General features: G+C 30.6%; 2 protein-coding genes across 2 annotated transcripts in view; one reads left to right on the top strand and one right to left on the bottom strand.

The window, feature by feature from the left end:
* LOC130441003 (uncharacterized) overlaps positions 1 to 6444 on the top strand; it is a 44118-nt gene extending 37674 nt beyond the window's left edge. The window contains exon 6 of the mRNA XM_056774437.1: positions 3557 to 6444. Coding sequence (XP_056630415.1) covers positions 3557 to 3712 — 156 coding nt within the window. The 3' untranslated portion in view covers positions 3713 to 6444. The remainder of the gene's footprint in view (positions 1 to 3556) is intronic.
* Positions 6445 to 6874: 430 nt separating this feature from the next.
* On the bottom strand, positions 6875 to 15529 carry LOC130441002 (golgin subfamily A member 1). Its single transcript, XM_056774436.1, has 8 exons — positions 14979 to 15529; positions 13556 to 13773; positions 11594 to 11851; positions 11172 to 11417; positions 9342 to 9556; positions 9049 to 9277; positions 8190 to 8562; positions 6875 to 7727 (listed from the first exon to the last, which is right to left on the bottom strand). Exons 1-8 carry the CDS (start codon positions 15352 to 15354, stop codon positions 7696 to 7698), a joined length of 1947 nt encoding a protein of 648 aa, XP_056630414.1. The 5' UTR covers positions 15355 to 15529; the 3' UTR covers positions 6875 to 7695.
* Positions 15530 to 16348: the final 819 nt, after the last annotated feature.

Genomic DNA, 16348 nt, shown 5'->3' with positions numbered 1-16348 from the left:
ACTACTGTTATCATTATTTCCATTTGCTCCTTGTGTTTGTTTGAAATCATGCAGTTTATGAGATACAAAATTTATTTTTGGATAATCGATGTCTTAAAAGATGGTACATCTGATCTACTTGTATTTCTTTTATAATTTGATGATTATTTTTGCGGTTCATTGGATACAACATTTTCTTTTGAATAATCGACATCTTGAGATATGGTACATTTGAACTACTGTTATCATTATTTCCATTTGCTCCTTGTGTTTGTTTGAAATCATGCAGTTTATGAGATACAAAATTTATTTTTGGATAATCGATGTCTTAAAAGATAGTACATTTGATCTACTTGTATTTCTGTTTTCATTGGCTGATAATTCTTGCAGTTCATGGGATACAAATTTTGTTTTCTTTTTAATAACCGACGTCGTGAGGGATGGTACATTTGAGCTACTTGTATTTCTTTTATCATTTGATGCTTATTTTTGCGGTTCATTGGATACAAATTTTGTTTTTTATTGAATAATCGTCGTCTTGAGAGATGGTACATCTGAACTACTGTTATAATTAGCTCCATTTGCTCCTTGTGTTTGTTTGAAATAATGCAGTTTGAGATACAAAATTTATTTTTGGATAATCGATGTTTTAAAAGATGGTACATTTGATCTACTTGTATTTCTTTTATTATTTGATACTTATTTTTGCGGTTCATTGGATACAAATTTTGTTTTCTTTTTAATAACCGATGTCGTGAGGGATGGTACATTTGAGCTACTTGTATTTCTTTTATCATTTGATGCTTATTTTTGCGGTTCATTGGATACAAATTTTGTTTTTTATTGAATAATCGTCGTCTTGAGATATGGTACATCTGAACTACTGTTATAATTAGCTCCATTTGCTCCTTGTGTTTGTTTGAAATCATGCAGTTTATGAGATACAAAATTTATTTTTGGATAATCGATGTCTTAAAAGATAGTACATTTGATCTACTTGTATTTCTGTTTTCATTGGCTGATAATTCTTGCAGTTCATGGGATACAAATTTTGTTTTCTTTTTAATAACCGACGTCGTGAGGGATGGTACATTTGAGCTACTTGTATTTCTTTTATCATTTGATGCTTATTTTTGCGGTTCATTGGATACAAATTTTGTTTTTTATTGAATAATCGTCGTCTTGAGATATGGTACATCTGAACTACTGTTATAATTAGCTCCATTTGCTCCTTGTGTTTGTTTGAAATCATGCAGTTTATGAGATACAAAATTTATTTTTGGATAATCGATGTCTTAAAAGATAGTACATTTGATCTACTTGTATTTCTGTTTTCATTGGCTGATAATTCTTGCAGTTCATGGGATACAAATTTTGTTTTCTTTTTAATAACCGACGTCGTGAGGGATGGTACATTTGAGCTACTTGTATTTCTTTTATCATTTGATGCTTATTTTTGCGGTTCATTGGATACAAATTTTGTTTTTTATTGAATAATCGTCGTCTTGAGATATAGTACATCTGAACTACTGTTATAATTAGCTCCATTTGCTCCTTGTGTTTGTTTGAAATCATGCAGTTTATGAGATACAAAATTTATTTTTGGATAATCGATGTCTTAAAAGATAGTACATTTGATCTACTTGTATTTCTGTTTTCATTGGCTGATAATTCTTGCAGTTCATGGGATACAAATTTTGTTTTCTTTTTAATAACCGACGTCGTGAGGGATGGTACATTTGAGCTACTTGTATTTCTTTTATCATTTGATGCTTATTTTTGCGGTTCATTGGATACAAATTTTGTTTTTTATTGAATAATCGTCGTCTTGAGATATGGTACATCTGAACTACTGTTATAATTAGCTCCATTTGCTCCTTGTGTTTGTTTGAAATAATGCAGTTTGAGATACAAAATTTATTTTTGGATAATCGATGTTTTAAAAGATGGTACATTTGATCTACTTGTATTTCTTTTATTATTTGATACTTATTTTTGCGGTTCATTGGATACAAATTTTGTTTTCTTTTTAATAACCGACGTCGTGAGGGATGGTACATTTGAGCTACTTGTATTTCTTTTATCATTTGATGCTTATTTTTGCGGTTCATTGGATACAAATTTTGTTTTTTATTGAATAATCGTCGTCTTGAGATATGGTACATCTGAACTACTGTTATAATTAGCTCCATTTGCTCCTTGTGTTTGTTTGAAATCATGCAGTTTATGAGATACAAAATTTATTTTTGGATAATCGATGTCTTAAAAGATAGTACATTTGATCTACTTGTATTTCTGTTTTCATTGGCTGATAATTCTTGCAGTTCATGGGATACAAATTTTGTTTTCTTTTTAATAACCGACGTCGTGAGGGATGGTACATTTGAGCTACTTGTATTTATTTTATCATTTGATGCTTATTTTTGCGGTTCATTGGATACAAATTTTGTTTTTTATTGAATAATCGTCGTCTTGAGATATGGTACATCTGAACTACTGTTATAATTAGCTCCATTTGCTCCTTGTGTTTGTTTGAAATCATGCAGTTTATGAGATACAAAATTTATTTTTGGATAATCGATGTCTTAAAAGATGGTACATTTGATCTACTTGTATTTCTGTTTTCATTGGCTGATAATTTTTGCAGTTCATAGGATACAAATTTTGTTTTCCTTTTAATAACCGACGTCGTGAGGGATGGTACATTTGAACTACTGGTATCACCATTTCCATTTGCTCCTTATGCTTGTCCGAAATCGTGCATTTTGTATTTTTTTTATTAACTGATATCTTAAGGGATGGTACTTTAGAACAACTGATACTGTTACAATTTTTTATTTGTTTTATACAGTTTATGTGTCACAATTTTCATTTTATTTTTAATAATTGACTTCTTGATAGATGGTAAATATGAACTACTGACATTACGATTTCTATCTGCTCTTTTTTCTTGTTTAAAATCCTGCAGTTATTGAGGCACAAAATTTGTTTGATTTTGGGTAATCGATGACTTAAAATATGGTACATTTAAACTACTTGTATTTCTTTTTTCGTTTGCTGATTATTCTTGCGGTATATAAGACACAAATTTTGTTTTTGTTTTGAATAACTGACGTCTTAAGGGATGGTACATTTGAACTACTGGTATAATCTATTTGTTATAATTTTGAATCTTGTGGTTTCTGGAGTAGGTAAAAATTTTGTTTTTACTTTTTAGAAAGGTACTTTTGAACTACTGATGTCACTGTTTCGATTTGCTCCTTTTTTGCAATCCTAATGTTAATTCGAATAAGCTTTTAATATATTGAAAACCTGCGTAGGTGTATATCGCCTTTCAAAAAGAAATTACTGAAATTTTAGTGAGAATTTCTCAACACATGCGCAATTTCTCAACTTATATTCAAAGTACTGACTTGTTCACGTTGAGGTCGGAAACTTTTTTGACAATCCTCCTACATTAAAATAACTCAAGTAGCGTAGAGATTGAAAAATAATCAACGTGAGCTGATGCGATCCCACGACAGGCAAAACATGTATATGTATACAAATAGTATTTAAGTGACATTTATTTTTTTAGGTTAATTTTAGTAAAAAACGAAAAAACCGCATGCGTAACGACGAGGCAGCCATAATAGCTTTAAGCAAGTCTAGGAGTCAATTTTTACACAAGGACACAGATTCCTTAGTCGACAACGAAGCTGTTATAGTGTACGACGAACGCACAGCTTTGTAGATTTTTTTTTCATCCCGTAATTATTAAATACGTAACATGAAATATCATATGTGGAATATATTATGTACAAGACTGTACCCTGGAATTATCTTTTTATCTAGATTTTTTTAATCCCGAATTCCTTTAAAATGGGAAAGTTTTGAGGCGGAATTATACGAGTTAACGAGCTAATTCTAGGTTATGTTCTTATTTTTTATTAAAAACAAGTTATAATGTAGAAATTATTTACTTTATGATATCACAAATAACGGACATATCGTAAACAATGTGTAAGACTTGTGATCGACAAATAAAGTTATTAGTTATATAAGTTACCAATGGTAGACTGTGGGAGTTCCAAATACCATCTTGATGAAGTCTTATTTCATCTTACTTACAGTTGGTTGAAGTATAGCAACAGACGACATATCTCAACAACAACGAAACGCACAAACATCTCCCGTGAATTATTTTTTCATTGCCTTGCAAAGGTCATTGAAGCGACCTTTAGTTTTTCCCTTTACTCTTCTATACCTATTCTCATAAGAGTTTCCTGGGGCGACAATGACCAGTAAGGTAACCAGTAAGATCCAAATACTTTTTCAAGGAATATCAGGATGAGCCAAGGACCTTTGACTACCTCTGCTATTCCTTGCAAATAAGGAATCGAGGAAGCTTGTACATCGTTTATGAAGATCAAGAAGCTTCTCTGGATTCTTGGATTCTCAAGTTTTATGTATTCCCAGTTCTCTACGGTTGAACCCCACATTGCGAACTAGCCCTAGAAGACGCCTTCGAGGTATGGATCCACTGTAGGGTACTGGGAATATAATGGGATCAATGTAGATGTTCTGAGAAGAGTGGAGAAGGACGTGATGAAGTGTAAAGAAGAAAACAATATCTTGGTCTCATCATAAATGGTCCAAAGATCTATTGGAAGAAAAAGAATATTTTGGTTTAACGTAATAACATCTGACATACTCAGATTTTGTTATTTGTTATCTTCGAACCTTTCCCAACAAAATATCAAACGTATTCTCAGTATTAAAAAATACTATTGATAGAAATATAGAAAGAAACAAAGTTGAAGAATTCCACTGGGAATTTCGATTCATTTTCATTCTTATAATATTGGAAATTCAGTATCAGCGATGCTCTAATCTATAAAAATCTCTCTCCTGTAAGTAAACTTCAAGATTATAAAACTGGAAACAGTCGCTGGGGGGCAGATCTGGTAGGCACGGTGGTTTGTCAACCAATTCGAAGTGCAATTCACGAATTTTAATCATGGTGATCACCAAAGTATGAGAAGGTGGCTTGTACTGATGAAAAATCTCATAACCATCCAAAAAATGGTTGTAATCACTTTCGGAACACGTTTGCCTTTGGCAATCTACTGTATTGACTGGTTTCCAGTTTTAGTAGTGTAGTAGTCCAGGTTCTATCTACTGTTATTAATTAATCCAAAAAATCTGCTATTAAATTTCGATGCTCGTTGTTGAAAAATGTTCAAAAAGTTCCACGGAATGGTACTTTTAAACTATTGGTACTATTTTCTTTTACTCCTTGTTTCATTCCCGCAGTTTATGGGACACAAATTCCATTGTCTTTAAAAGAGTTGACATTTTAAGATATGGTACTTTTGAACTACTATTTCCTTATGTTCCTCGGGTTTGCTTAGAATTCTGCAGTTCAATAGGCGCATTTTTTTAATAATTGATGTCTTAAAAGGTGGTACATTTGAACTACTCTCATTTCTTGTTTTATTTGCTGATTATTGATGCGTTTCATGAGATACAAATTTTGTTTTCTTTTAATTAATCGATGAATTGACATTTCAACATTTGGTACTTTTGAACTACTAGTATCACACTTTACATATGGTCCTCGTGTTTGCTTGAAATCCTATTGTAGTTCATAAGGCGCAATTTTTTTATAATTGATGTCTTAAAAGATGGTAGATTTGAACTACTTGAATTTTTGTTTCGTTTGCTGATAATTCTTGCGGTTCATGAGATACAAATTTGGTTTTCTTTTGAAAAAAAATTGTAAAGTTCTAAAGCTTCCATAGAATTTATAATTGAGCTCGTGAGGATTTGATTTTCCAATATAAAATGCAAGTGAATTGTCAAACCTTCTTCTGATACACCCATAGTGCTCGAGGCCTATCAGAAGCCGAAGTCCTTGGAAAAACCAATCATTAGGTTTCTCAGTATGAGAAACAAAAAAATAGTTGCTCTAGTAGCATGTAAGGTTCAAAATTATAGTCCAATTTTAGACTCTATATTGAAAATTTTAATTATTTATATAAAAAAAATGTTCTTGTCCTTTTATTAGTCATCATCTTGTAAATAGTATTTTAAAGAATGATGTTTGTAACTCCTACAGTATTATGAAGAAATTGAGAGGAATTTTGAAAATTTTCTAGTATATTTTCCTGTGATAAAAAACTTTGGCTTTGAGATTAGTTTAAGAGAAAATTTGTATTTTAGACCGGCAACATTTGAAGACTGTATTTGATATATTTAGAGGTAGTAGTGACATATAAATTTTTAGAAATTAAAAATTTTTTCATGTCTCGCTCATTATGTAAAACAGATTTCGATTATAACACATATTTACAGTTCTTCAAGTAATGTTAGAAGCATGTTTCATAGTGGACAACCCGATTTCGCATCTAGATTTCATATTTGTGCTCACATACAGTGTCTACAAAATATGTACGCAAATAAAAAACTATTATATAAATCACGTGGTTTTATTTATAACAAATCAATTATCCTAATAGAAACCGATTGTGTGTAGTATTTCTGATTATCCAAAAGCTTTTCATATAACAATATGGTGATTGAGGATACGAATTTGATATTTTATCAAAAGTATTCAAATAGCCCGCTCATTAACAATACTAATTTCCCGTTTGTCAAAATTAAATGTCTAAAGCGGTGCTTAGAATGAACGCGAACATACGCGCTCTAGAAAATCATTAATGTTAAAAATACACCCCAAATTTAACACATTGAGCTCTGGTGCGGTACATAGACCCGCAACTGAACTTTCCCCACAACCCAGAGCGGTACTCTTTTATTTCAAACTTTTTCCACGGCCAAAGGGACCGTGCTTGAAACATTACCCTACCCTTGGGCCAACTTTACCTATTAAACAGGTAAATAATAATCACTATTTGTTTGGAAATAAATATATTGATATTTTTTTTTGGAAAATGTATAAATACACATAAAGAACAAGGTTATATACATATATACAAACTTAGTTTATGAATGTACCCCGTATATCACATACAGTCGGAATGTATATAATGATTCCCTGAAAGTATGTACTTAGTTAAATAAATAAAAAAGCTCTAATCAAAGACTCTAAATACACACCGCTAAATAGTTTTATTATATTTTTATATTATTTAATAGTTAAAGAAGGGGGGACCATAGAAAAAGTAAACTTAAGTATTTGGGCATAAAGCTTTTTGAAGACTGGACATAGACAAAGAAATAAAATACGGACAGGCATTTCTGAAACTTTCGAAAAATGTTAACCATCTCAGTCTTGGATCTTACTCTACGATTAAGATTCATCAAATTTATTATTTATTTTTTCTTTAACCGGCGCCACGGGCCTTCACAACAATCGACTGTCCAAGCATGGTGCCTCCAACGTCGAACCCTTAGTTCTCCAGGAGTCGGGAAAATAACAAGATGGATGACTGCGGGGACATTCCCGACCCGAGAAGCGACAGAATTTTTAAAAATTGTGTTCTTAATTTGTTGGCCAAACGGGCACATGTTTCTTTCTAGTCTCCTGTAGTTGGAATCGTACGCAATTTCCAACATCATTAGAGTTTATTTTCATTCAATTATGTGGTTTTTGATCTCTTTTCAGGTTCAGGATTTGCTTACCAGTCACCAAATTAGACTGGGAGACGATCTCATCCTTGTGCCTCAAGATCTGTAGATGCACAAAGGGCTGTTGTTTTCATACAGGTAGTTTCACCTGCGGTTATGATGTCCACTGCTCCAACCTAAAGAAAATTATATTAGCGGAGGAAAATTCTGATGATCCCTCTTTTCTTTAATTGATTACGCCGGATTTGGGGCGTAAGTGACGTTTACGGACTACGTAGTAGAATCCTTATCGTCACGTCGAACCGCAGACGATAATACCAACATAGAAGTATCGAAATACAGGATGTGTTAAACAAAAAGCGAAAAGTTATTGAAACGCGAGTCTGACAAAGTAATTGTGAGTGTCGGTGTAAACAGTGTGTTCAGTATGAATATCACCAACGGTTCCAGAAATTCTAACTTAATTAAACAAAGTTATAAGTTTAGTTGTGACCTTCTTTACCATATGGAAGCCACTAATTTATTTTTTTCTTTAAATATTATAGGCAATTTTGTAAAAATAAGTCAAGAATACTGTTGTAAAAAATACTTTTCGGTAAAAAACAACCATCAACTATTAGGGAAATTTTTCAATTTACCCCCCGACGTCGGATATTTCGGTTTGGAACCGAACCACGATTTCTTCCATTCCAAAGTGTCTTGTATCAATTTTTCTTCTTCTGTCGTAAATTTCAATAGTGTCGATATTGCTTTAATTAAATGTTGAGCTTCGTATTCTCTACTAGTTAAAAATTTCAAAATAACGTGTTTCAAATATTTAAAATTAACATCTTCGTCGTCTCTTTTAACCAGCGAAGGAAAATGTCGAATTGACATTTGAGTCGGAGTCAAAATAGCAGCAGAATTAAGATCCAATAAATCAGAATGGTAATTAGGGTTTCCCGGAGTTCTCAATTCTTGTTGTAGAGTCTTTTTCATATCGGCCAAACGTAGCTGCAAGGTTTTTATATTCTAAAAAAAAAAAGAAATTAATAATGTGTTAGTTTATCTACAGAAGATAACACTCAAAACACAATTGTTAATAAATTAAAAAAATATCACAAGTATCGCATAATATAGTGTATGGACTCCTATACCAGTAACACCTGCAGTATTCTCAGTAGTATAGTGGTCAGTACTCTATACCTGATACTATTTTACTTTTTTATGGTTATTAATAATAAATACATAGAACAAAGTTACGACTAATTAATCTAGTCTACTGCTCAGCTATCATTAGTATAGGAGTCCACACACTATATTATGTGAAAGAGAGCCTATACTACATTATATATGTAACTAATGATATATCAAATAGAAATGGAAGACAATACAAAAAAAATGTAGAAAAGCTTAAAATTTTAGTAAGAACAAAATAGAATTAATATAAGTAAAAAAAAATTTGAAATCGATTGAAGGTATATTTAAAAAAAACGTTGAGGAATTAATATGGCTCACCTTATTTTTTTCTGCGATCTGTTCTTGTAGTTCCTCTATATTTTTTCTCAGTCTTTGTTCTATTTGCACGCTATCCTTCAATTTGGTATTTTCTTCTTCCAAATTTGATAACCGATTCAAATGTTCCGACATTTCTCTTTCTAGTTGTCTCATTTCCTGTTTGACTAGTTCCATTTGTTGGGAAATCTCCGCGTTACGTACAAGAGTCGTATTCTTTTCAGAAGTCACCCTGGAAAAATCATTTATAACAATACAGAGTTTATTGACATAATTAAATAAAAAAAAATACTAACCTGGTTAAAGTCTTTTGTACGTTCAATGAATTGGCTCTTTCTTCCGATAATTCTTTCTCTAATTTTGTTATGGTTTCCTTCAGAGAATTATTAATTAAATGCTCCTTGTCTATGGTGATCTTCAATTTACTTATCTCTTCTTCTGATTTTCCCAATTCATTACCTACATTATCTAAATTTTTCTTTGCTGTTTTTAAATCGGTTTTTGCGTTATCCTTGAAAAACAAAATAATTTTAAACACATTATAGCAAGGAGCCTTTTCAGTTTGCAATATATTAAGATGTAGTCAATTTTATTTTCTCCTTTGACATATAGTAATATATTCAATTATATAAAAATTAAAATGACAACTTTTTGTTTCAAGATTTTTTTTGTATTGAATGGTACATTTCAATGTTTAGAATCTTTTAATTCGTTCATTATCCTCGGCACTTCTATAAAAAAAATCAAATTTCTATTGTGAAATGACTGAAAAATATTATAATATGGATAAAATTGACCACTATAAATATTTTTTTCCCAAAAGTATTCCCATACCAACCCGATTGGTTAAACACAAGATAGAAAGAGCGTTAAATTAAGGCAGTGAAAAGAATAACTCAAAATACTTACAATAAACTTTATTCAACATAAAATATGTAATATAAATAAATTTTCTTAAATAAAACGATAATACTTATCCTTAAAGGATAACAAAATATCCAGAAGTAAAAAGGCAAGCTAAAATTAAAAAAATATAATTTCATTTAAAAAAAAAATAAAATCGATATTTACTTAAAATAATATAACATCAAATACTGAAATATTTCCAATAATAAACAAGCAAAGTGAGTGTGGTGCTAAAAACAATCAAGCAGATTAAATAATGTTTGGAGTTTACTATCAAACATAACATTCCTTTTGTTTCATTTGAATGAGCTGAAGAAAAAAATAATATTGTAAATTAGATTAAATAAGGTTTATTATTATTATTATGCCCCACAATAGAGCTTTACTAGATTACCATCCAGTTCTAATCAACTCCAATATCTCCTCCACATCCTTTCTTTATATTAACATGTGATGTCAGAGCATTCCGTAACTAGATTATCCAGTTTCTTTTATGCTAGATCTAATAGCATAAGGTCAAAGTGAGAAGAAACTTTTTAGAGTTATTCAGTCCTCAAAGAATCCACCGAAGACATTCTTCTATATTCTTTCCCCTCCAGACTATTTCTTATATCACAGATCACCTACAGCTTACCATACAGTTCTAAATAACTCCAGTATCTCCTCCACAGCCTTTTAATAATCCAATGTGATGACAAAGAATTCCGTAACTTAATGATCCGGAGTTTCTTTTGGGCTAGATCTAATAGAATAAGGTCACAGTGAGAAGAAACTTTTTGGAGTTATTTAGTCCTCAAAGAATCCATCTAAGATATTTTCTTCTATATTCTTTCCCCTCCAGACTGTTCCCGGCTGTATAGACTGTATACTCTACCCCTAATATGCGTTGGTTTTACAGCCAATCCGAGGGTGTAGTTGAAACATTTCCAGTATAGACATGCGAAGACCGAGGCCCAAGAAAACCAATCCAACAGTCAAAAATAGTTTTTTAGAACATTTTATAACTGTGTAATCAATTAGAAAAGGGCCAAGTCACAGGAGAAAGAAGAATAATTTGACCAATTCAACATCTTGGTTACACTAAATTGTCAGTAATTTAGGATATTTTTTAATCCATATCAATTTCAAATGATGTTTATAGAAGAAATGTAATTTTGATAAGAAACTCCCATTTAAGCGAAATAAAAAAAAACCCAATTTCAAATTTTCTTTTGACTCACAAGTTCAGTTCTGAGGAAAGTAATTTCTTCTTCGTTATCGGAATGTATGGTTTTGAGTTCAGCTGATAATTCATTTACATCTTCCGAAAGACGTTTTATTTTAATATCCCTATTCATCAACTCAAATTTGTTACATTCCAATTCGGCCTCGAGCTGTTTTAATTTTTCTTCAAGTTTTTCTTTTTCTTGTACGGCTCTCCGCCTTTCAGATCCTTCTTCGGCTGCCTGTCTACTCAGTCTACCCACCTAAAAACGTATCATGATGCAAGTTGAATCAATTAGAAAAGGTGATAGTTTCAAACATTGTATTTTCCATTAAACTGAAGGTAGATCTACAAATTTTTAAATATCCAGTAAAATATTTGACTACCTGACAATCCACAGTGCTTTCGCTTTTCAAATAAAATACACTTTCCACTTACTTGCGTTTCTAAAGCTGCTATTTTATCGCTCCAAGATGTTTTAATATCAGTCAAATGAAGATGTGCCTCTTCTAGTCTCTGTTCCAACAATTTTCTTTCTGAAATGACTTTATCATCAGTTGTACCGTCATTATTATTCTGCCTTAATATGACAACTAAATCTTGTAAATGTTTTCTCTCCTGTTCGCTTTTGGATAAACTGGAAGCAAGATGCGCCAAATCTCTGGCTGTACTATGTCTTAATGCCTCCAAATCGTCCTGAAATTGCAAACAAGTATTTGTAACTGTCAATGTTTTTCCTTGGGTATTCTAATTGCGAGAAGCACATACCTGTGAATTGCCCAGAAGCTCACCGAAACGATATAACACAAGACAATTGGTTGCTAACTTCAAAAGTGAATAACAGTGAAACAGACTGTACAACGATTAAACTAAAATGTGGACAGCTGCGATACTGGCCCGGTTTATTGCATTTACAAAATTTTCAATATGCAGAATTTGAAAAAAATTCACATAACGTAGAAATATTAATGTAAAATTTTTATCCAACTTATATTTTGCTTAAACGTGGTTGTAGAGACACCGAGGATGGTCTTCCAATTGAGGTGGTTACTCCAAAAAAAAAGCACGACATGAGACGAGAACTTAGAGAAGAAAGGAACACAAAACCAGATGGTGGACAGAAGAAATGAGGAAAATGGTTAACCAGAAAAGGGCAATATAGAAGAATTATATTAAAAATAGAAGAGAAGAAAATAAAGAGACCTACAAAGCAATCAGAGAGAAATTAAAAAGGGAAAAAAGAAAACATGGAAACAATTTGGAAAAAAATTTAGCAAATAAATATGAAGACAATAAGAGAAGCTTCTAGAACAAAATTGGAGTAATAGGAGGAAGAAAAAGAAAGGAAATAAGAAAAATAAGAGATAAAGAAACAATATAAATGTAAATACGGAAGACAATTAGAGACTTGAAAGGAATGAACAAAAGAAGAATCCTAGATTAATCAATCTCTCTTCCTTTGGTCCATTTCCATGACAAGGAATTATAGAATGACTACACGATAGTAAAAATTAGCTAACTTCTTAATAAACTGTTGGCCCTCATAACAGTTTTGTTGGTATTAATGTACTCTGCTCTATCTTGGACCACACTGACTGATTTATGTACCTCCCAACTGATCAAGTCTTTAGTTTAGTCTACATATTTCTTTGGAGATAGACTAATAACAAGAGTTTTAATCTCAAATATGACAAAACTAAGTTAAAAAACATTGTTTTAGCTGTTTTTATAAATGTAAATTATTATTTAGTTCTCGGAAAGCAGATTTTAGTTCAAGGTATCTATTATTGAAGTCCATATACCCATGTATCAAAGACATGCATTATCTTAATGTCACTTTTCTTCAAGACACAAATATGTCAGGGGAGGATGTGTTCAGCAACCTAAATTTAGTGTTTTTAGTCAAGGGTGAAGCTTCATTATTGACCAATCAATAAAAATGTCAACATTTTTAGAAAACAATAGTCGAATAATTGAAAAATTTGATCTATAGAATTGAAAATGGAATTATCATATAATACACGATTTTAAGTTCAACAAAAATGGCATTTATTATAATTGTGGGAGCAGCAGTCCACTATACTTTTAGTAAAAACTGGTAAAAAGCCATTTTAAATAAGATTTGTCAAGTATTTTATTGCCTATATTTTTTTATTACAAAACACATTAAAATTATTGAAGATTTATATCAATATACTGGTATAATATACAAGAAACATTTCTGCGGAAACATTTACTTACAAATGTTATTTTTGAAAAATAACTTTGAGAAAATATGAATGGAATATCAAAATAACTAGTTATTAGTAGATAACATCTAATATATACAATGAATAATGTTGTTAACTATAACAAAAAATACAAAATTCAGTTTAAACCATATAAAATAATTTTACATACCTGTACATCACTCAGGAGTTCTTCTTGCCTCCTTAATCTAGCAACCTCATTACGTAATTTTTCCAACTGGACATTAGCCTCTTTGAGAGCATTTGATTTTTCTTTAATTTCTTGATCTCTCAACAGAACTAAATTCTTAACTTTATTTAATTCTTGATTTTGTAAACTTTCTAACTGTTCGTTGTTTTCTTTGTGTAAAAGTATTTTAGAATTGAATTCTGAAAATAAAACTTGTAATGACATATAAAATATTATTCAAACTTGAATATTGTCCTACCTATAGAAAGGAAAGTAAAAAATATGAAATAAAAGATTTTTCAACCTTGCATTTATTTAATAAGTCGTATGACTAAGAAAAACACATTTTTTTAGCAAAAATCGATTTTATTCATTAATGTAATCTACTTCAAAGGCAATATAATAATTCTAAAGCTTCTATAACTTCTCAATGCCATGTTTGTAAAAGGATTTGTCTTTTGTCTCAAAATAGGTTTCACTTTCATATATGTATCAAAAATATTTCAATAGTGCAATAGTTTACGTTCCTAAATCGTCTTGTTTTTAGGTCTGTTTTGTTCCAAAATTAGTTTTTTTTATAATTTTTGTAAGACAGACAAAAATTTGACTCCTCAACTATCCTCAGTCTTTATCAAAATATATTATTAAAATTGAAGAGAACTAAAATAAAGATGATTTGGAAACATAAAAATAAATAATAATTATATTTTTGCTTTTATTAATCTTGTAAGTATGTACCAAAATATTCAATATTTATTAAAGAATAAAAAGGAAGGTGTTAATAAATAGATTACCATGATAGCTCATGTCCTGGGCAATCATTTTTCTAGTACACCACATGATATTTTTTACTCAACTTTTATTCTTTTCAATTTTATATCAATCAAAACTATCCACATAAAAGTAATTATTTCTTATCATACACATATAGGTAGTTATTTTTATCAGTAGAAGAAACTTACCTGGGTACCTTTCAAGATAATGAAATTGGAGCATTCTTAGTATTTTATATTACTTAGCTACAAGGTACTTTATGACTGTTTAAACAGGAAATGCCTTGTGAATTTTTTAAATATATTGCACTCATTTGAATTTTAGATTTTGTACTAGTTTTAAACGGGTTCATGAGACTTTTGTATGAATTCTACTTTGGTTTATAGGTTAGTGAATTATTGACGAAATCTAGTTTTTACAATTATTTCTTTCACAGGTTTGTTTTGAAAACAAATGGAAACATTGTTACACAAATATAATACCACATTCAACAGTTTCTTTAAAAAAATGTTTTGAGTTTGAAATACAAATATGTTGGTTAACAGCAAAGCTTAAGAAGCAGATAATGAATTATTAAACAACTGCACCTATACTATTTTATACTTCAAATATGAAAAATAACTAAAAGTACCTTCAGCATTCTTAAGAGACTCTCTTAGACTAGCTATCTGTTGTTGCGTTTCGTCTCGGTCTTTTTCTAATGACTGTATCCTTTTATCTTTTTCTTTAACTATTTCACGCCATTCTGATTCTTTGATATCTAGTTTTCTTAAAAAATCGTATTCAATTCTGCTCAACCTTTTCTTGAATTCATCGGAATCGATAGGACCATCTTCCCTTACACTTTCTGAAGATACTATAGAATTTAAACTAGAAGTTGAACCTTGAGTTGAGCGACCTCGTAAAGATTCAATCTTTTGAACTGTGGAAGAAGTGATTTTTGCTGTTAACTTGGATAAATCACTCCCTGTTTCTTCGCGAATTTTATTTTTTAAAGACGCAAACATGTTTTAAACTAATCAGCTATAAAACACAAACGTGGCATTATTGAAATGCTTGTATCGTTCACTCAATTATCATTTTCATCATGATTTAATTTATGTTATTTCCAAAATCATCAAAACTTTTAGAGAGATAAAATTTTGACAGTTCAATTGGTCATCTAATAGATGCTGACGTGCTAGAGGGAAATTTTAGCGCTCAACACAAGAAAAATGCTGACATGTCAAAGTCACTCTTATTATAACGTCGTAGACATTATTTAAATTATTTCTGACGCCATTCTGATTTTAAGTCTATACTAATTTTAAATTATCTTCTTCTCATCCCTTCTAAAGTATATTGTAAACATTCAAGATATTTTCATTTTCTTGTGACGTCATTTGGTAACTAGATGAATAAGCTTCCATTTATACAGGGCGAATCTAATATATACTATATTATGATTTAGTTCAACATACAAATATAAAGTTTAAATATGGATTTTTATTATCCCAATATCTTTTTCCGTATTGGCAATTTTACGTTTTTTATGATAAAAATCGTCAATTTGGGCTCTAATTTAGCACTGCTAATAGATAATGTTAGTTGCATACGGTTGTTTTAAGTACATTAGAGGAAAATTTTTTTCTGACATTACAATAATAACAAAAAAATATCAAAAAGTATTGAATTTTTCAAAACAATGGACCTTGCAAGGTTACATATAAAAGGTTATTAGTTTTTGAACTAAAAATAATCAGGCAATTTAAAAAAGAATTTGCACTAGTGGCGTAAGAATAGGGTAATAAAAATGACAACTAACCTTGACAGCACGCCATTGGTTAAATTTTTCCAAAGTTTGTTTATGTCAGAGCATTTAGGTGAACAAATTTGAAAAAAACATTTGAAGTTGTTCTTGATTTATAGCAAATTTTTGATTTAAAATTTTGAACACCCTATATTTCAGTGACTAGGCCTCGTAAGGGTCCTATTCTTATATCAAAATGAATCATTTATTGA

This window comes from Diorhabda sublineata, chromosome 3 (assembly GCF_026230105.1).
Source record: "Diorhabda sublineata isolate icDioSubl1.1 chromosome 3, icDioSubl1.1, whole genome shotgun sequence".
Classification (NCBI taxonomy): domain Eukaryota; kingdom Metazoa; phylum Arthropoda; class Insecta; order Coleoptera; family Chrysomelidae; genus Diorhabda; species Diorhabda sublineata.
The sequence above is the reverse complement of the archived record's forward strand: the minus strand, read 5'-3'. Positions and strand labels throughout refer to the sequence as shown.

Excerpts from the sequence above, each read along its gene's own strand:
- LOC130441002 (XM_056774436.1), bottom strand. The coding sequence starts at position 15,354 with ATGTTTGCGTCTTTAAAAAATAAAATTCGCGAAGAAACAGGGAGTGAT. Across the intron at positions 9,557-11,171 it reads CTTTCCTCAGAACTGAACTT|GATAACGCAAAAACCGATTT; the intron begins GTGAGTCAAAAG and ends TTGTTTTTCAAG. Across the intron at positions 9,278-9,341 it reads GTACAAAAGACTTTAACCAG|GGTGACTTCTGAAAAGAATA; the intron begins GTTAGTATTTTT and ends TGATTTTTCCAG.